This window comes from Tamandua tetradactyla, chromosome 10 (genome assembly GCF_023851605.1).
Source record: "Tamandua tetradactyla isolate mTamTet1 chromosome 10, mTamTet1.pri, whole genome shotgun sequence".
Lineage (NCBI taxonomy): Eukaryota > Metazoa > Chordata > Mammalia > Pilosa > Myrmecophagidae > Tamandua > Tamandua tetradactyla.
Window position 1 is genome coordinate 47,419,934 of NC_135336.1, and position 21,913 is coordinate 47,441,846.

Here is a 21,913-nt window from a genome sequence, read left to right on the forward strand (position 1 = left end):
AACAGAGTGGTGCTTCACAAAGAATTTTGGTTTCACTTAGCTTCTTCCTTGTGGTGTAAGGGTGGGGTACACTTGAATAACAAATCAAAGATTTGGGTTTCTGAAACAAGGTGCATGCCTTCATCTATTTCTCTTTGCAGCAACAAGATAAAGTAGTAAATTTCCATGTTTAACAAGTTACAGATGGTAGCAAGCCCGGGAACCTTTAGAGTAAGAATTATGAAAATAAAACCAATATTTTTAATGTTGTGGACATCAAACATTAAACCATCTTTGACGAGTCTCTTCAGCCCCTGAAATTCATGTCTGATGTGCAAAAGTGGACTAATTACCAAAATCAAACTTAAAAATCTTAAAAATAAAACATTTGAACTCAAATACTTTAACAAAATTGGAAATACACATGCTACACTCATGTCATTCTCAAACAATCATTCTCAAACCAAAAGAAAACCATGAACAAAGACAATGCAATAAAAGATTTATCTAGAAAGACTGAATGGCCATCAAAATCACATCTCATCTTCTGATTCCTGTTCTCGTTCAGCATTTTTCAGGAGTCCAACTTCTGAGGGGCAGAACCTCTTAAGTTTTGATTTAACCAACCTGAGGGGAATAAAAGGGCATCCCATGTTAGATGGCTTTTAAAATAAAATTCTAAAACACTAGGCATCTATAAAACAAATTCCAAATTATGAATGCAAATCAGACAGATCAAAAGGAAAATACTTTTATTTGGCTTTGGAGCTGTCCATAAGTTTTTGTGATTCAAACAGAGTATAAATAAATAGATGCACTATGGGTTTTGAATGTTTTATGATGAGGGTGGCACCTAGCCGTGAATTCCAAAAACATCCCCCACCCCCTTTTAAAGGAAGTACCTTAAGTCCTCTCCTCTTTCAGGGTTGGCAGCCCACATATAGGCCCATGTCAAAGCTAGGCTAGATTTCAGCCCCTACTTGCTCCTTCAGTGAACACCTTTGTACTGGGACAGGCTGCTTAACTGTATATGCTGCCCTGTCCACAATGAATTAAGAAGATAGAAGAAGGTATCCCTGTAGAAGAAGGTATCTTTGTGACTATTTTCAGAGTTTAGGAGAGTCTCTAGGTTTGGGAAATCAAAGATTATTTTTGATATTGGAAGGTGTGAAGCTTCTTAATGTCAGAAATTTAGTACGCTCTCCACTTTCTTCAGTGAGAAAAAGAATATGTAACAAGAACCAGGTAAATTTGGCATAAGAGTCACCTCCAGAGAGCCTCTTTTGTTGATCAGATGTGGCCTCTCTCTCTAAGCCAACACTGCAGGTGAACTCACTGCCCTCCCCCTCCCTATGTGGGACATGACTCCCTGGGTGTGAATCCCCCTGGCAATGTAGGATAGAAATCCCAGGATGAGCCAGGACCCAGAATCAAGGGATTGAGAAAGCCTTCTTGACCTAAAGGGGGAAGAGAGAAATCAGATAAAGTTTCAGTGGCTGAGAGATTTCAAACAGAGTGGAGAGGTTATCCTAGAGATTATACTTATGGCTTTTTTAGATATCTCTTTTTAGTTTATGGTGTATTGGAATGGCTGGAGGGAACTACCTGAAACTGTTGAGCTATGTTCCAGTAGCCTTGATTCTTGAAGATGATTATATAAAGATATAACTTTCACAATGTGACTGTGTGATTGTGAAAACTTTGTGTCTGATGCTCCTTTCATTCAGAGTATGCACAAATGAGTAAAAAAATACATGGGTAAAATAAATAACCAGGGGGACAAAGGGTAAAATTAATTGGGTATATGGAAATACTAGTGGTCAATGAGAGAGATGGTAAGGTGTACGGTATGTATGAGTTTTTCTTTTTATTTCTTTTTCTGGAGTGGTGCAAATGTTCTCAAAAATTATCATGGTGATGATTTCTCCTTTCTGGGTTACATCTGCTACTACAGCCACCAATCTAGGGCATATCAGACACCTTAACCTAGCTTTACCTGCCAGTTGTCCCTCTAGGTACATAAGCATGCACAAAGGCCCCTGGGGGCAGATCAAGAAGTGGGATTATAAAGAGGAAGTACAAATAACTGCTAGCTACTGGCATGGCACAAGTCCAAGGAAATATGATCAGAGTGTGCCTTGGCTTCTGCTCCTATATATTCTTCTCAATTAAGTTGAACAACGGCAGAGCTGAGTGGTCTTCCAGAAAACTATCATAAGCTTGGAATTTGGGCATCCCTATTTTGTTCTTCAAAATGGCTTAAATGAATCACACTGCTTTTCAAAACAATCTGAAAATGGTTAATATTTCCTTATTCATTGAAAGAGTCTTCTGAAATAGTTCAGTGCAACAGTAGTGGGTGTTTGAATTTGAAATACAGCAAAGCATGTAATAAGAGTCCCAAACACAGAGGACTTGCCTACACTCTCACAATCAGGATTTCAGGCATGGGATCAAGGCAATCTCTGAACCATTATTTTGGAAAACTGGAGTAGTATAGCTCCATTTTTCAGAGATTTGGGGGAATGTCCGTCCATGGTGATCTTTGTGGAATGTGAAACAAATTATGATACAGTGATCCAACAGTCCCATCAGCCTGAGTTACAAACCCCTCCACAATCAAAGCCTGACAAACAGATTTTCAAGGCTCATTATGATTACAGGACTGAAGAAGCTTGCCATGTAATATTACTGAAAGCCAGTACTGGATTGTCATAATATTTTTTAAGTTCTTGCTTAAGTTTATGTCAATATTTGTTAGAACATTAAGCTACTGATATTATCTCTACAAGAGCAGTATGAGAGCAAAACTGAAAAACATTTAAAACCTGATTTCCATGCTAATGAAGCCTATACACAAACAGCTCCGAAACAAGGATATATTGAAAGAGCAAACAGGTGTTTATTGAGGGCCTATTATGTTTGGAAGGATGTCAAGATGTGAGAAATATGAAATTATAAGACAAGTGAATTATCCTTAAGAAGATGCAATCTAGCTAACAAACAACACCACTACATATGAACTAACAGTAAATATTATAAGATATTTAGTAAATATCACAAAAGCAGGGGCTCACTCCTGCTTTTGGCAATTCCCAAAAACATTTACAAAATTGGCACTATAGTCATGGCAGAGGGGACAGCAATGCTGAGGTGGAACAGGCTGAGCACCAAGGCAGAAGATTTCTATAATTGGCCTGATGAATCTTTTGATGAAATGGACAGTACACTAGCTGTTCAGCAGCCTATTTAGCAGAGCATAAGGGCATATTACTCCAATTTGAAATACTTGAACCACTTAAGAGCTAAGATGAAGATGTAAGGAAGAATGAACACTTAAGGCACTTCTGCCTTGAGCCAAATGTACTTGCTGTCAAACTTCAGTGAGCGCCATCCAGAAACATATACTCAAATGACAGCAACTGAACAATGGATTTTCCTTTGTGCAGCTCATAAAACTCTGAAAGTGTCCTGCCACAGACTACCACGATGTACACACTTGATGGTTCTGCATGTCTTGTGAATAGCAATAAATATCTTCCCGGAAGTGTTAGCAGAAAGGAATTATCTGTAACAAAACTAGGATCAGTTTGCCATAAGATTTACAGAATATTTTCACATGCTTATTTTCATCACTGGCAGATATTTGATGAATATTAATATTTCATCATTTTTATGTCAGTTTATTAAATGTGTGATGCAATATAATTTGATGTCCAAGGATAACCTGATTGTACCAATTTCAGAAGAAGAGGTAAAGAATTCAGTTTCTGGAGAAGTGAAGCATGAAGCATGAAGGGAATCAGAGAAAAATGTATGGAATACATAATTAAATGTATATAGATAATTTCAGACACGTCATGCATCTGTACTACAGAATTTTGCTTAGTATAGGTTTTTGTATGCTGTGTATAGCCTTTTAAAATGGGAAATACCTTTGAAGTTATTCATAAGCTGTATATTCACCAGTGTGGCACTCGTGGTTTTAAAATAGTATTAGTAGTATCTGTTTATAAAATGCCTGTTAATAAAATAATTTGCAGTTTGGTAAAATTGCTGCTAAAAAAATTATTGGATCACAATACTCATCAAATAAACCCATCTGTTAAAAAGATGAGTGAGGGTAAGTTTTTACAGAAGCCATTTACTAAAGAAATGGTAGTCTTCCTTTGGTTTTTATCCCTCAGTTTAGAAAGCCTAGAAAATTCTGTAGTATATAGTTAGTCTTAGCTTTTCAAAACTAGGATAAAAGTATTTTAAAAATCTGTTTATAGTTTTTGCTATGCATATGTGTATATTCAAATATAAATGCAAATAAAGTATTAGTAATACTTAAATGATTTTACCACTATGCTATATAAAGTATGTTCTTGGCCAGCATACCTGAAAAGGATTTATCTTTCTGTAATAATGGATGTTATATGTGAAGTAACGATACTCATAAGGTAAGTAAATGATGTTTCCACAGGAAACCCCCATCTGTCCCTTCTGAATTCCTTTAACCCCATCCCCAAACTGCATTAGCTGAGAAGCTTTTCACCAAATTGTGATTTAGTGGTGGCTTATACCTATTTATATTTGTATCCATTGCTTACAAATTATACCTCATATTAGAAATTACAATACACTACTGTAAAAATGTATTGACAGGGCGGGCCACGGTAGCTCAGCAGGCAAGAATGCTTGCCTGCCATGCCCGAGGACCCGGGTTCGATTCCCGGTGCCTGACCATGTAAAAAAAAAAAAAGAAAAAAAAATGTATTGACATAGGCTTTTATCTTTGTTTTCCAAAATTGTTCTAACTACTTGGAAAATAGTCTTCAAAATAGTTTGACTCTCCCTGTTAGTAATATTAATCTTTTCATCTAACTATCGAGGTAGTATTTAGGTAGAGTTGAAAGAATATTGTAATATTTATTTTGTACCCACTCCCCACAAAGTTTATGTTTGAATTATATGTACATGTGAGATTATTTGCAAAAATTTGTGGATTCCAAGGGTGTTACTGAATGGCCATACATTTTTTTTGGACTCTGCTATAATTCATTGTCTCAAGAAAGACTTAACCACATATTTAACAATCTAATAATCTGTTGGATCCATTTTTAAAAAGGCACTGGAGGTCTTACTGCCCAACTGTAATGATGCACTAAGAAAGGGTAAAAAATTGTACATGTAATGATGAAAATATTTAAATCCATCGCTTGAATAAATTTAACAAACACAGGGGACTTTTTTTCATTTTCAATTTCAGTTTTCTCTGCTGAAAGGCTTATATTGAATGAAGATGAAACTCTGTTTACCTTACTTGAATGTGAGGAAATAATTTGTACAATATGAGGCAAGTATGTACGGCAAAAATGTGGGAATTAGTAGCATACTGAGATTGTGTATATAGTTTATGCCTTTTTAAGCCTGCCAGCCTATTTGGCTTTGAATAGTGCTATCCCAGCAGCCATTCATTACTGTTCCCTATTCTACAACTATGTTCTAGGAAGTTTTGTGTTCACAGTGAAAGGAATGTTGACTTTGAAATTATGCATTTATATTAATGTTACTATAAACCAATGGAGATAGTGATTTTTAAATGAAAAATATTTAGTGATGAGAGACTAACCTACTAAATTAATAAATGACATAGTAATGTAAAAAAAAAATCAGAATCTCAAGGCTTGGGCTTTCATATGTGCTTGTTCAAAAAGCTCCCTAGGTGATTCTTACAGTCACTAAAATTTTAAAACTTAAAAAAAGAAAGAGCATTTCTTACTATTTAATGATGTAGTTGTAAATTCTAATCACCTAATATATAAGACTGACTCTTCATTACTCTCAGAACACTCACTGGAGTTTGAAAAAGATTTTTTTAAAAATTATTGATAAGAAAAATATATATATATCACAAGATAGATTACAATTGTTGAAACGTATAGTAGACATTAAAGCACTGTGGAAACTTAAAAAGAGAGATAAGCAAGGACTGGAGTAATTAAAGAAATTTTCATTGAAGATATATGCATATAATGGGGCTGCCAGATAGAGGGAAGTGTATGGTCAAAGTTTAGAATAAGGTGAGGTGTGGGGCAGAAGTGGAGATGGGGTGAGAGGTTGAATAATATAAATGGAATTTCACGTTTCCAGAACTGTAAGTGGATTCGAGGTTCACTAGTAGTCTTCTTTTGGATGTGGATGAGAGCTGGCACGAGGGAGGGGTTCCTTTAATACTGGCACTGTTCTTGGAGACCAGCCAGTCTCTAAGGAGATGAGGCCCCGATGTCAGCCTAGACCAACAGATGAAGAAGCCAAGTTTCACGCTACGCAGAGTCAGCCTTAACAACCAGCTCAACGTACATGCTTCAGGGAAAGAAAGAGGACAAAATGAAATTGAAAAGGTAGAATTTCTAGAAGCCAAAGGCACTTAAACCTCTGACACAATGAAGGCAGGTTGACTGAAGCCTAGAAGACATATGCAGGAACTAGACAACAAAATGGTTTCCTCACTCAGAGACTGAGCAACAAAGATACTTTAGCAGTGAAGCCGCAAAAAAGTGCCCAGAAGGAGGAGTGATCAGGAGCCCACATCTAGAGGGAAGAATGGAAAGTTGGCTGGAACCCCATCAGACCTAGAAGCACCTATTGAATTTTAGGAATCTGGGAATCCAATACTGTAGCCAGTAACCACGTATGGCTCTTTAAATGAATTATAACTAATGTGGCTGTAGCTACATTTCAAGTGCTCAATAGCCAGACATGGCTAATAGTTAGAATATTGAACATTGAATAGACACCATTTGTATCAGCACTGAGGTTTGACAGATTAGGTACACATAATAGCTATCAGCCAAGTCAATTGTAGTTAGGCATGAGCTACCTTAGAAAGAGTTTGAGCTCACCCCCTTCTCTTTCTGCACATTCTCCAAGCTGTAGTTCAATTCTCAGTTGTGGGGAGGCTTCTCTGGACTACAAGAGGGCTTTATTCTTCTACTTCCATTTATTGCAATTAATTTTTTTAACTTTCTTGTTTTGAAAAAACTTAAAATTTATAGGAACATTGCAAAAACAATACATAGAGGCAGGCCATGGTGGCTCAACAGGCCACCGTGCCATGCTGGAGACCCAGGTTTGATTCCCATTGCCTGCCCATGCAAAATAAAAATACATAGAACGCCACTAAACCCCTCCCCAAGATATCCAGATTTACCACTCTTTAGCATTTTGCAACACTTAATATATCATTCTTTCTGTTATCTGTCTATGCTTCTCTAACACTTAATATATCTGAGCACATTTCCTGAGAATTCCAAGAAATTAAACATTACTAAAATCATGTCGTTTATATTCCATTTTTTCCAGTCATCTCAATAATGTCCTCTGTTCTCTGGGTTGGATTGGAAAGTATTTTTTTTTTTAATTTTTATTTAGTAACATTTATAAAACCTGTAATACCATTCAGAAATACAATCCAGTATTGCACTGTATTTTAGTTGTCTGTCTCTCCAAGAGAACTAAATATTTGCCTAGGGCAGGGTCTATACCTCATTCATTTTTGAAATATAATAATAATAACAATAGCAATTATTGAACCTTATTATGTCCTAAGTACTTCAACTACACAATCTCATTTAGGCACTATTTAGCCCCATTTTACAAATGATAAAACTGAAACTTAATATGGATAAGTAATTTGCCAAAAGTTATACAGCTGAGAAATAGAAAAGCTAGGAATCTGCATTCTTATCACTATTACATTGCTCCTCACCACCCTCTGAAGCAATTTATCAGGGTCCTTGTAAAAACATGTATCATTCAACTAAATGCTACTTTTCGAAATATTAGAGTAAATGTCAAATGAATCAGGTACCCAAAATTTAACGGGAGACAAAAAGGTTGGTAAAACAATGACATCAAGTTTGGGAAATACTATAATTGAATAATAGACAAATGGATAAATAGAGGGCTTAGTGGCAATATGGGGAGGAATATTAAAAGGAGAAAACAGCAAATGCAAAAATATGGTGGCACAGAAGTGTGTGTACCTGTGGAAGGTCAGGAACACTATATAGGCACTATTGAACTAGCCCAACTTTAAATTTTTGTGTTAGCAGATAACGTTCTGCTTTGCTAACCTCATGTGTGGGATTACTAAGGAATGAAATCCCTTTTGAATTTTAAGTTCAACGTTATTACGTGATGATAATATAAAGATATTGATGATATACTGATATTGATGATAATATATACCAGTGAATAAACTTCCATGAACACTCACTAACTTACCATGTGACAAAGGTATAAGTCATGAAAATGATGATAAGTGCAACTGCATAATGCCAGCAAAAGCAGATGGTGAGAAACATAATGTTGTCATGGTCTTTCTGATCCCACTCAGGTCTTCCACTGGGGGGATACAGTACAAAAGCAACCTGTAATTTAAATAAAAGCATACATTAGAATCACCAGCCACATTCCCATACCCTTCAAAATACTTGGTTCTGATATTAGTGGCATGTCACCCTCCTATTATCAAAGATGGCACAGATAAAATATCAAGGTTTGCTGTCTTAGTAACGTGGAAGTATGTACCAGGTCAAATTTTTGGAAATAATTTAAAAGGACATTTAAAAATCAGTTTTCAAAATATGAATAGTAATTATTTCTGGAGATGGATATAATTTCAGAGAATATCTTAGGTTTCTAAACCATGCAATTTCACTCCTTTTTTTTTTTTTGAAACTAGATTACAAAAAGTCTAATCCCACAGCTAACATTATACTCAATTATAAAAGACTGAATTCTTTTCCCTTAAGATCAGGAACAAGACAAGGATGCTGGCTTTTGCTACTTCTACTCAACATTATACTAGAAGTGATAGCCAAAGCAATTAGGCAAGAAAAGACATATATATTGGAAAGGAAGAAGTAAAATTTTCTCTATTCATATATGACATAATCTTGTATATAGAAACTCCTAAAGAATCCACATACACACATGCAAAAAAAAAGTTATAGCTTATAAACAAATTCTGCAAAGTTTCAGGGTACGTGATCAACATGCCCAAATCAATTGCATTTCTGTACACTAGTCATGAACAAAATAATAATGAAATTAATAAAACAATTCCACTTACAGTAGAATCAAAAAGAATAAAATGCTTAGGAATAAATTTCAACCAAACAAGTGTGAGACTCATATACTGAAACGTACAAAATACTGTTGAAAGAAATTTACAAAGACCTAAATACATAGAAGGACACAATGTGTTTATGTATTGGAAAATTTGCTATTGTTCAGATTGCAATACTACCCAAAGTTATCTACAGATTCAATTCAACTCTGGTCAAAATTCCAACAGTCTTTTTTGAAGAAATAGAAAAGCTGATCCTAAAATTTATCCAAAATTAAAAGGGGATCCAAAAAGCCAAACCGATCTTGAAGAAAAACAAAGCTGTATTCTCATACTTCCTGATTTCAAAACTTACTACAAAATTACAATACAAAACAATGTGGTATTGGTCTAAGGATAGAAATACAGATAAATGAAGTTGAATTGCAAGTCCAAAAGTAAACCCGTAATATATGGGCAGTTGGTTTTTGACAAGGGAGCCAAGGTCATTCAATGGAAATAGAAAAGTATCTTAGCAAATTTGGCTGAAAAATTTAGATAGCCACATGAAAAAGACTGAATTTGGACCACTACCTTAAATCATATACAAATCATAAATCAAAATGGATCAAAGGCCTAAATATATGTGCTGAAAGTTTAAAACTCTTAGAAGAAAGCACAACAGGTAAATCATCATAATCTTGGATATGGCAGTGAATTTATAGATATGACAACAAATGCAAAAACAAATTTTTAAAAAGATAAATTTAGAATCATCAAAATTAGAAACTTTTCTGTATTTAAGGGCACTATTAAAGAAGAGAAAAAAACAACCTACAGAATAGAAATAATATTTTAAAAACATGTATTTGATAGAATCTGCTTCACCCTCTCCAAGGCCTGAGGCAGCATGACTCTTCCACTGCAACGAGGTGGAAGGCCCATCCTCTGCCTTTGGGGCAAACTCACCCTCTCCATGGGCTTGGGTGGGTCCACTCTCCTGGCCTGAGGCTTCTTGACTTCAGACCTCAGCCTCCATGGTTTTGCCTCTGAAGTTATTTTTCCTCCAATGTGTCCCTTCTCTAAACCCCCCAGTACAGACTGGCAGCAGCTCTGTTTATAAAGGTCCCACAACACTCTCATTGGCTTTCTATGCAGTAGCCTTGGATTGTGCCCATCAGACATAAGGAGTTTCCACAAATCCTTCCTGGATAACTCACGTCCAATCCTGGCTTTCTCTGAAATGGCTGGCCAATGCCACGTCCAATCCTGGCTTTCTCTGAAATGGCTGGCCAATGCCACATTTGCTTAAATCCTCACATGGAGCACTATTCTCTGGGGTCTCCCTTCCTGGAAGCCCAGAATTTTCCAGGACATAAATTTCTGGTTTCTTTGTACTCAAGAGTTCAGTTTTCAGCTTATCTCTCTCCTGTGCCCTTTCACTATAAGCTGTGAGGAGAAATCAGGCTGCACTTTACACCTTTAATTTGGAGATCTCTTCTGCTAAATATCCAAGTTCATGGCTTTTAAAATCTGTCTTCCAGCCAAAGCCACTAGTCAAGTTTGCCAGATTATCTGCTATTTTAAAACAAGGTTCACCTTTCTTCCAGTTTGCAATAACGTGCCTCATTTCTATCTAGAGCCTGGTCAGAGGTATCTTTAGAGTCCATGTTTCTACCAACAATCTCTTCAAAGCATTATCAGGTTTCTCATAATTCCTCCAAAGTCTTCTCCTTATTCAGTTAAAAAGATGTTCCAATATGTTTGGTATTTGCAAACCGCAGCAGTAGCAACCCACTCTCTGGTACCAAAATCTGTTCTAGTTTGCTAGCTGCCAGAATGCAATATACCAGAAACAGAATGGCTTTTAAAAAGGGGAATTGAATCAGTTGCTTGTTTACAATTCCAAGGCCGAAAAAACATCCCAATTAAAACAAGTCTAGAGAAATGTCCAATCTAAGGCATCCAGGTAAAGATATTCAAGATAGCCAATGAAGTTCACAGTTTCTCTCTCAAGTGAGAATGCACATGGCAAACACAGTCAGAGTTACTCTCTCATCTGGAAAGGCACATGGTGAACATGGTCAGGGTTCCTCTCTCATCTGGAAGGGCACATGGTGAACACGGTGTCATTAGCTAGCTTCTTCTCCTGGCTTCCTGTTTCATGAAGATACCTGGGTGACATTTTCCTTCTTCATCTCCAAAGGTCACTGGCTGGTGGACTCTGCTTCTTGTGGCTATGTCATTCTGCTTTGCTCTCTGAATCTCTCATTCTCCAAAATGTTTCCTCTTTTATAGGACTTCAGAAACTAATCAAGACCCACCCAAATGGGTGGAGACATGCCTCTACCTAACCCAGTTTAACAACCACTCTTGATTAAATCACGTCTCTGGGGAGATGATCTAGTTACAGTTTCAAACATACAATACTGAATAGGGATTAGAAGAAATGGCTGCCTTAACAAAATGAGATTAGGATTAAAACATGGCTTTTCTAGGGTACATACATAATTTCAAACCAGCACATCTGGTATCCAGAATATATTAGAAATCTTACAGCTCAACAACATAAAGATAAGCAGTCTAATTTAAAAATGAGCAAAGAACTTGAATAGAGATTTCAAGAAGACAATATACAAATAGCCAACCAACACAATGAAAAGGTGCTCAACATCAATAGTTATAAATGAAATGCAAATCAGAACACAATGAGATACCACTTCTCACCCATTACTGTTTTATTTTTAAAGAAAAAAAAGCTGTAAATAATAAATGTTGGTGTTGATGTGAAAAAAATTGTAACACACACATCACTGGTGGGAATATAAAATAGTGCAAGCACTGCGGAAAATAGTTTGGAGATTTCTGTAAAATTTAAAGATAGATATCATATGAACCAGCAGTGCCACTCTCAGGTATATATCCAAAAGAACTGAAAATAGGTATTCAAACAAAAACTTGTGTGTATTCTTGACAGCACTAATAATAATATCCAAAAAGTAAAACAATCTAAATTTCCATTAACTGATGAATGGATAAACGAAATATGCTTTATTCATATAAGAGAATATTATTCAGCCATAAAAAAGGAATAAGGGAGTGACATTATCAACATGGCAATATAAAACAGCTACTGAAAATCTCTCCTGGGAGATTCAGCGAAAAAAAAAAAAATAGGGAAAGAAAAGAAAACTCTGAATTGTTCAGAAATCTGAAGGAACATAGGGACTGGAAAGGGAACTTGCAAATGTCAAATTGAAGAAATAGAAAAATATAAGGTAGGAAATTTCTGCCCCAGACTGGGAGGTCCCTTTCCCTGCCCCTCACTCCATCTCATGTACTCAGCAAGGGACAGGCAGAGAAACAGCAGCAGTGACCCCTCCTAAGGGGGATACAGAATATGAATTATCTCACAGCAGTGAGACAGATCATCAACCTTTTAGAGAGCAGGAGGACTAGGGAGAGCATTTCAAGGCCCAGGTCAATAAGAATCTGAGAAAACTTGGACAGAAGCTGTATTTAAAGCCCTGGGTCCAAAAGTACTTCCCCCAACTCTGTGACAAACAGAAGCAAGAGACCTGATTCCTACCTGGGGGAAGGCTAAAGACTGGGACATCTAGGGGGTATACTCCACCATAAATAAAGTGGGGGACACTACTCCTATCGAGCCAGATTTTGGCTGGCAAAGAGAGGAAATAGGAAACCTGCAGTTTCAGCCAGATTTGGAGAGGCAATTTGTGGAAATTAACTAATCGAACAGCATGATCTGCTGGGCAGACCAGAAAGTGCAAGGGAACTGAAGGGCTTTTTCAGACGATACCCAGAAAATTATTACAGGTTGATGAGAGTGGATCTACACCCCCTGCATAGGAGCCCATCAATGGTTCCAAAACAAATCTAGGTCTTGCAGGATGGTGAAAAACAGTACCACTGGGAGACAGCAGACTTGTTTTACTCACAGAGACATTGCTGTAGTGCCCAGTGCCTATCCCATACCTGGGGCAAGCCACTGTAGGTGCCTGGTGTTTTGAGGGAGACTTAAGGGCAGATCCAATCTGACAACTGGCTGATGAGACACACACAGATACAGAACAAAACTTACCAGCATGAGAACCCTAGGCAAGGGAAAAAATAAGTCCACAAAAATAAACTAAACAAGAAAATCTTATTATTAGTTATTATTGACACCAGCAAAAAATCACAACTCATAATAGGAAGAATGAAGATATGGCCCAAACAGAGGAATAAAATTACACTTCAACTGACATACAGGAGTTGAAACAACTAATGATATTCATACAGATTTTTTAAAACATTCAATGAGTTGATGGAAAAAAGAGATGAAGGATATAAAAAAACAGAGGGTGTCTATATAGAAGAGCTCAAAGGCTTGAAAAAACAAAGACAAAACTTATGGGAATAACAGGTACACTAGAAATGATGACAAACAAAATAGAGACATACAATATCAGAACTGAAGAGGAATAAGAAACAATTAGTGAAGCAGAAGACAGGACACCTGAAATCCTGCACACAAAAGAATAAATAGGAAAAAGAAAGGAAAAATTTGAGGAACTGAATGACAACATGAAGCACACAAACACACATATTATGGGTGTCCTGAAGGAGAATATAAAGGAAAAGGAACAGAAAGAATAATGGAGGGTATAATCACTAAAAATTGATGGATCATTTGCCATTTGACCACATGTTTGGGCATAAGGCAGGTCTCAATAAATTTAAGAAGATAGAAATTATACAAAGCACTTTCTCAGATCACAATGGAATGAAGTTGGAAATCAATAACAGAATGAAATTTGGAAAATTCACAATTTATGTAGGCTAAACAGACACTCTTAAACAACTGTGGGTCAAGGAAGAAATTATAACAGAAATCAGTAAATATCTTGAGGCAAATGAAAATGAAATCAGAATATATCAAAACTTATGGAATGAGGCAAGGAGAGTGCTAATAGGGAAATTTATTGCATTAAATGCCTATATTAAAAAGGAAGAAAGAATAAAAGTTGGGGAATTAACCGCTCACCTGGAGGAACTAGAGAAAAAAACAGCAAACTAACCCCAAAGCAAACAGAAGGAAAGAAATAACAAATATTAGAACAGAAATATATGAAATTGAGAACATGAAAACAATGCAGAGAATCTATAGAACCAGAAGTTGGTCCTTGGAGGAAGTCAATAAAATAGATGGACCCTTAGCCAGGCTGACAAAGAAAGAAAGAGTAGGGGAAAATTAAATCAGAAATGGGAGGTGGGACATAACTCCTGACATCACAGAAATAAAAGAGATAATGAGAGTGTACTATGAGCAACTCTATGCTAACAAACTAGATAAATTAGATGAAATGGACAACTTCCTACAAAAGCAAGAACAACCAATATTGACTTGAGAAGAGATAGAAGACCGCAACATACCAATCACAAGTAAAGAGATTGAATGAGTCATCAAAAACATCATAAAAAAGTAAAATCCAGGTCCAGATGTCTTCTCATGTCAATTGTGCCAAACGTTTAAGAAAGAATTAGTACCAACCCTGTTCAAACTCTTCAAGAAAACTGAAGAGTAGAGAAAGCTACCTAACTCTTCATTCTATGAAGTCAACATCACTCTAATACCAAAGCCAGGCAAAATACTACAAGAAAAGAAAATTACAGACCAATCTCTTTAATGGATTTGATGCAAAAATCCTCAAAAAAATACTTGTAAATTGAATCCAGTAGCCATTAAAATACTGATTCACCATGACCCAGTGGGTTTTATCCCAGGTGTGCCAGTCTGAAAGAATCATGTACCCTAGAAAAGCCATGTTTTAATCCTGATCCATCTCGTGGAGGTAGCCATTTCTTTTAATCCCTATTCAGTACTGTGGGTCGGAAACTTGATTAGATTATCTCCACAGAGTTGTGGCTCACCCAATTGTGGGTATTAACCTTTGATTAGAAGGAGATGTGACTCCACCCATTCCAGGTGGGTCTTGATTACTTTACTGGAATCCTTTAAAAGAGGAAAACATTTTGGAGAGGGAGCCTCAGACCTCAGCAGAGCCATAAGAACCACAGAGCCCATGCAACCAGAGAGCTTTGGAGATGAAGAAGGAATATGTCATTGGAGGAGCTCATGAAACAAAAAGCCTGTAGAGAAAGCAAGCAGACATCGCCATGTTCACCATGTGAACATGAGTTGAGAAACTCTGAATGTCATTGGCCTTTCTTGAGTGAAGGTAACCTCTTCTTGGTGCCTTAATTTAGATAGTTTTATAGACTTGCTTTAATTAAGACATTTTCACAGCCTTAGGACTGTAAACTTGCAACTTAATAAATTCCCCCTTTTAATAGCCATCATTTCTGGTATATCACATTCCAGCAGCTTGCAAAATAGAATACCAGGCATGCTAGGGTGGTTCAACAAATGAAAATCAATTTATATAATACACCACATCAATAAATCAAAGTGGAAAAACCACAAGATCATTTTGATTTATGCAGAAAAGGCATTTGACAAAATTCAACATCCTGTCTTAATGAAAACACTTCAAAGGAAGGAATAGAAGAAAACTTCCTCAACATGATAAAGGGAATATAGGAAATTTAGGTATGAAAAAGAAATAAAAGGCATTCAAATTGAAGAGAAAGAAGTAAAACTTTCACTGTTTGCACATGGCATGGTCCTATATACAGAAAATCCTGAAAAAATCTACAATAAAGCTACTAGAGCTAATATACAAGTACAGCAGGATACAAGATCAACATTCAAAAATAAGTTGTGTTTCTATACATTAGCAATGAGCTGAGGAGAAAATAAAGAAAACACTTCCATTTACAATAGCAACCAAAAGAATCAAATATTTAGGAATAAATTTAACCAAGGACATAAAAGATGTATACACAGAAAACTACAAAACTTTGCAAAAGAAATCAAGTAAGACCTAAATAAGTGGAAGGACATACCATGTTCATAGATTGGAAGATTAAACATAGTCAAGATGTTAATTCTACCCAAACTGACTTATAGACTTAATGCAATAACAATTAAAATTCCAACAACTTATTTTGCAGAAATAGAAAAACTAATAGACAAATCTATTCAGAAGGGCAGGGTGCCCTGAATAGCTAAAAATATCCTGTGAAAGAAAAATGAAGTGGGAGGTGTCCCACACCTGAAATAAAGCATATTGCAAAGCTACAGTGGTCAAAACAGCATGGCACTGGCATAAAGATAGGTATACTAACCAGTGGAATCAAAATGAATGTTCAGAGGTGGACCCTCACATCTATGGCTAATTGATCTTTGATAAGGCAGTCAAATCGATTCAACAGGGACAGAACAGCCTCTTCACCAAATGGTGCTTGGAGAATGGGATATCTGTATCCAAAAGAATGAACAAGGACCCCTATCTCATACCTTATTTAAAAATTAACTCAAAATGGATCAACACCTAAATATTAGAGTTATGACCATAGAACATTTAGAAGAAAAATTAGGGAAATATTTTAAGGATCTTGTGATATGCGGTGGTTTCTTATATGGTACACCCAAAGTGCAAGTAATGAAAGAAGAAATTATAAATGGAATGGTCTCAAAAGCAAGGACTTTTGTGCAACAAGAACTTTTTCAGAAAAAAGCAGCCTATGCAATGGGAGACAGTATTTGGAAACCTTATATCAGATAATGGTATATTCAGAATATATAAAGATATTAAACAACTCAACAACAAAAAATAAACAACACAATCAAAATGGGGAAAGACATGGACAGACATATTTCAGAAGAAGACATAAAAATAGTTCAAAAACATATGGAGAGATTTTCAGCATCAATGGCTTTTAAGAAAATACAAATTAAAACCACAATGAGATATCTTCTCACACCTTCTAAAATGGCCATTATCAAAAGAACAGAAAACTACAAGTTCTGGAGAGGATGTGGAGAAAGAGGCACACTCGTTCACTGTTGGTGAGAATGTAGAATAGTACAAATTGCTCTGGAAGGCAATTTGGCAGTTCCTCAGGAAGCTAAGTATAGAATTGCTATATGATCCAGTAGTCCAATACTAGGAATATATTCAGAGGAACTGAAGGCAAACAGACATTTGCACACCAATATTTACTGCAGCATTATTCATAATTTCCAAGAGATGGAACAGCCCAAATGTCCATCAATGGATCAGTGGCTAAACAAACTGTGGTATAAATATATACAATGGAATATTACACAATTGTAAGACCAAATAAGGTCATGAAGCATGTAACAACACGTGGATGAAACTTGAGGACATTATGCTGAGTGAAATTAGCCAGAAACAAGCGGACAAATACTGTATGGTCTCACTAAAAGGATCTAACACTAATGAGTGAAATTTGAGGGTCAAAGTTAAAAACACAGGTTATAAGGAGAAAAACAGAGGGTAAAGATTGGTCATCGGATGTTGAAGGAGTACAGAGTGGGTCATCAGACGTTGAAGGAGTACAGAGTGTTCAACAAGACTGATTGTAAAGATCCAGAAATGGAAAGCACAGTACTATTGGATGTTAGCACAATATTGTAAATACACTGAATGAAGCTAAGTGTGATTATGGTTGAGGGAAGAGGGCTGGGGGAAAGACACCTAAAGAAAAGACAGAAGATAAGGACTGGGAAGGTGCATCTTAGAGATGACTAGAGTGATAAACAATTAGATGTACAAATATAAAAATGCTTTTGCATGAAGGAAAACAAGTGAGTTTCAACATGGTAAGGTGATGAAAATGGGATGGTATATGGGGAAAATATATTATCGATGCAAACTAGGGACTATAGTTAACAGTAACATTACAATATGCTTCCATTGAATGTAACAAAGGCAATATGCCAAAGCTAAATGTCAATAAGTGGGAGAAATGGGGGAAAGGTATGGGATTCCCTGAGGAAGCAATGGAAATGTCCTCATATAGATTCTGGTGGTGAAGGCATGGCTATGTGATTATACCAGGAACCATTGATTTTTTACTTAGGTTGGATTGTATGATGTGTGAATAAAACTGTTAAACAATGAACAGAAATGTACAAGTGTGGGAGAAAATGTGAAGAGCAAGAAGTACCTGTTCAGGGTTGGTAGGGAAGTAGAGTGGTGTGGCCCCTCCAGAGGACAGTGTGGTGGCTCTGCAGGAGGTTAGGGGTAGGGTTGCCATATGATCCTGCAACCCCATTCTTAGGTGTATACTGGGAGGAACTGAGGGCAGAGACACAAATGGACATTTGCATACTGGTGCTTATGATGGTAGTGTTTGCATTTTGCAATGGATGGAGATGGCATAAGGGTACATCGATTGAAAAATGGAAGGGGAAACTGTGATGTACACATGCAATGGACTATGAGTAGCTGCAAGATGGAATGAAAAATTGTGAGGCATGCAACTAGGCAAATGAACTTTGAGGACAGCATGTTGAATGAAATAAGCCAGAAACAAAATGAAAATTATTATAATGCCTCAAGAATATAGACTAATAATGTGCAAACTCTGAGAATTTAATTCGGGAACATAAGTTATCAGGTGATGGCCTATTGTAAAGGTTCTTAGACTGTAAGTTCTTACAGCAGTCACATACATTCCAGAGTTGTAACTGTTATTTCTAAATTCTGAGATGCTGAGTTCTTTGTGCATAACCTGGTCATTCCCTGGAACTTTGGGTATTTGTGGGACACCTGCAACTCAGGGCTAGAGTTCTGCAGCTATGAAATCAGCAATAGTCCAAACAGCAATTGTTAAAAACACGGAAAAAGTGATCAGACTTCAATTAGAGATATGAATGAAGTTGATCTGGGTAGGACTAAGGTAATTCAGACTAAAGGGTAAACGATAAAATTAATTATATTTTAAATTTCCAACTTCTGTGTGATGCCAAAGGAAGAGATGCTTATTTGGTGAAAATTTTGTATTTTTGGTAGCATACTATCTAATTTCACTTGTATGGTCAGTTTATTCAAAAACCATAACTGCATGGAACCATGAATAGGAAATAAGATCCTGTTGATTTGTACAGCCTTAGTGTGATGCCCGGATACATTACAAAGTACTCTGGGCAGAAGATTAAAAGTACTTATTAAGCAAGGGACTGGGGAAATATCAAGCTTGCCCACAATATCAGGGGAAGATCTGATATTCTCACAAATATTGGGAACTGCTAATTTGATGGGACAGGCCCTTGATCTTGAGGCTGGCCCTTAGCAAACTTATTCCTGCAAAGGAGAAACTAAACCTACTTATGATTATGCCTAAGAGTCACCCCAGAGAACTACTTTTGTTGCTCAGATAGCCTCTTTTTCTAAGACAACTCCACAGGTGAATTCACTGCACTCCCCCCATGTGGGACATGACTCCCAGGGGTGTAAATCTCCCTGGCATCATGGGATTGAGAAAGACTTCATCACCTAAAGGGGGAAGACAAATGAAACAAAATAAAGTTTCATTGGCTGAGAGACTTCAAATAGAGTCAAGAGGTGATTCTGGAGGTCATTCTTATGCAGTATATAGATATCTCCTTTTAGTTTTTGGTATACTGGAGTAGTTTGAGGGAAATACTGAAATTGTAATCCAATAGCTTTGATTCTTGAAGACGATTGACTAACTATACAGCTTTTATGGTGTGATCATGTAATTGTGAAAACCTTTTGACTGAAGCTCCCTTTATCCAGTGTATGGACAGGTGAGTAAGAAGAAAAATAAAATAAATAAATAGATATAATAGGGGGAGGAAAGGTATGGGAAGTTTAGGGGTTCTTTTTACTTTTATTATTATTTTTATTTTTTTCTGGAGCCATGAAAATGTTCAAAAATCAATTTTGATGATGAATGAACAGCTATAAAATGATATTGTGTTGCTGTGATTCTACAATTTGAATGATTATATGATATGTGAATATACAACATATCTCAATAAAATTGCATTTTAAAAAGGTGTGAAATAAAGATATATGCCATAATGTGCATGAGCATCAACAGCATTATGCTAACTTGAAAGAAGCCCAAACACCAAGTCACATATGGTATGATTCCATTTCTATTAAATATCCGGATTAGGTAAAACCACAGAGACAAAAAACACAGTCTCACCATGTAGCCCTTCTTTCTGCAGCAAGATGGACACTGGACTGGATAACAGGGTCAGTTTGAGTCACCATGCCATTCTGAGATAATTTGAATAATCAGTACTGAGATAGAAGGCATGGTCTGTTACCCTCAAAACAAGATTGCAGACTAGTGACCTCTGAGCCACATCTAATTCACAGACATGTTTTGTCTAACCTGTAAAATTTTAAAATGATTTCAATTAGTTGGCAACATTTTAAAAATTACAGATCATCACACAAAATTTTTCATTCTCAGTTTATTTATAATGATCAAAATATCCATCTACACTAGATCTGGATTCCCAAATGGCAACCATAGCTGGAACACACAAATTTCATCAACTCATGATTTAGGCTAAATGCCAGCCCTTTTACAATAACATTTTCTTAGAACCATGTGGGACAAGGTGCTATGAATTTTATTTCCCAACCAATGTAATATTCATAAATTTTCCAAAATATTGCATTACTTCAAAGTAGCACAGTATTTTATAATCATTTCTTTTTCCTATCTTTCTTCACATCCCAGGAGACAGGATGTATTTGTTGTCTCTATTTCAGAGATAAGGAAATAAAGTAAAGCATAGTCCTGCTCCTCCATCCTCAAACACTTCCAAAGACAACTCTAGCATTATTGCTGTGCCTCACCCAGATGACTACATTCAAAAGGGATGAGGTGCCAACAACTCTGGCAGAAAACTCATCAGTCATCAAATTAGAGAGCTGAGTCTGCATTGCTCAGAAATTGCAGGAGAATGCCACCCAGCTGGTTCGTCTACTGCTTTGAACATGTCAGTGTTTTGCAAGACACATTGTATGTATCACTAGCAAGTCTCACTGTGGGGCCTAAGTTATCTTGGAAGTTTTCAGAAGAAGGCAAGAATATCTAGGTCCCCAGTGCTCACTCTTTGAAAATAATAATAAGGCCCTCAAGTCATGTAGTCTACTCCAAATACAACAAGCCCAGCTCTTTCAGTTTTGGTGCCAGAACTATAAGAATCTGCTTCTTATGTCTTCCTCTCACAGTAACTCCTCAAAGTAAACAGAAATTCTGTGACAAGAAAGGGCTTTTTTAGGGATGCTGAGCATAAGGAATTAAGGACTAGCACCCCTATTCCCACCTACCAGGGCTGCAAATATTCCTCCAATGCCAACCCACACAACCTCATTCTTGGGAAGTCTTTTGCTCCAGCACCCAGATGTAAGAGTTAGTAGTCAAGACAAAAATAAGCAAAGGAGCATCACTACCCATATGTCAAGCCCAGACATAACGGCAAATCTCATCCATCTTCCAAGTTCCAACTTGATTTCACCTTCTCCTGGAACCTCTCCCTGCCCTCTACCTCTGAAATTAATCATACTCTCCTCAGGGCAGCACCTATTTTCCATTTATAGCATTTGATTTTTGCTACATTCCCATGGATAGCATTTACATTTGATAGTTAGGGAAACATAAAGACACAGAATATCTTGTCAACAGTCATGTGGTTTAACCTGAGAGGAAGAATTCATGCCCAGGTCTGCCTGACCTATAGGATATATACCTTTTACTATATACCAGGTGCTTTTTTGAGCTTCCAGAATAAATTACCTCTTATGAGACCCTCATCATCATTATCATTAATTCTATCAGTCAAATTTTCTGCTGTTTTACACAAAGAAAAGTGAAACTTTTAACACTTCTGATTCTAAAATCATTGGGACC

At 36.6% G+C, this 21,913-nt stretch overlaps 1 protein-coding gene and 1 pseudogene across 6 annotated transcripts in view; one reads left to right on the forward strand and one right to left on the reverse strand.

The window, feature by feature from the left end:
- Positions 1-464: 464 nt before the first annotated feature.
- Positions 465-21,913, reverse strand: part of LOC143648468 (transmembrane protein 45A-like) — a 116,508-nt gene continuing 95,059 nt past the window's right edge. For all 6 annotated transcript variants that reach the window (XM_077118588.1, XM_077118585.1, XM_077118589.1 and 3 more), the window contains 2 exons: positions 8,254-8,399; positions 465-606 (listed from right to left, as the gene is read on the reverse strand). In XM_077118588.1, the coding sequence (XP_076974703.1) occupies positions 513-606; positions 8,254-8,399 (240 nt within the window). In that variant the 3' untranslated portion in view covers positions 465-512. The remainder of the gene's footprint in view (positions 607-8,253; positions 8,400-21,913) is intronic.
- On the forward strand, positions 3,107-3,775 carry LOC143648849 (MOB-like protein phocein pseudogene; annotated as a pseudogene).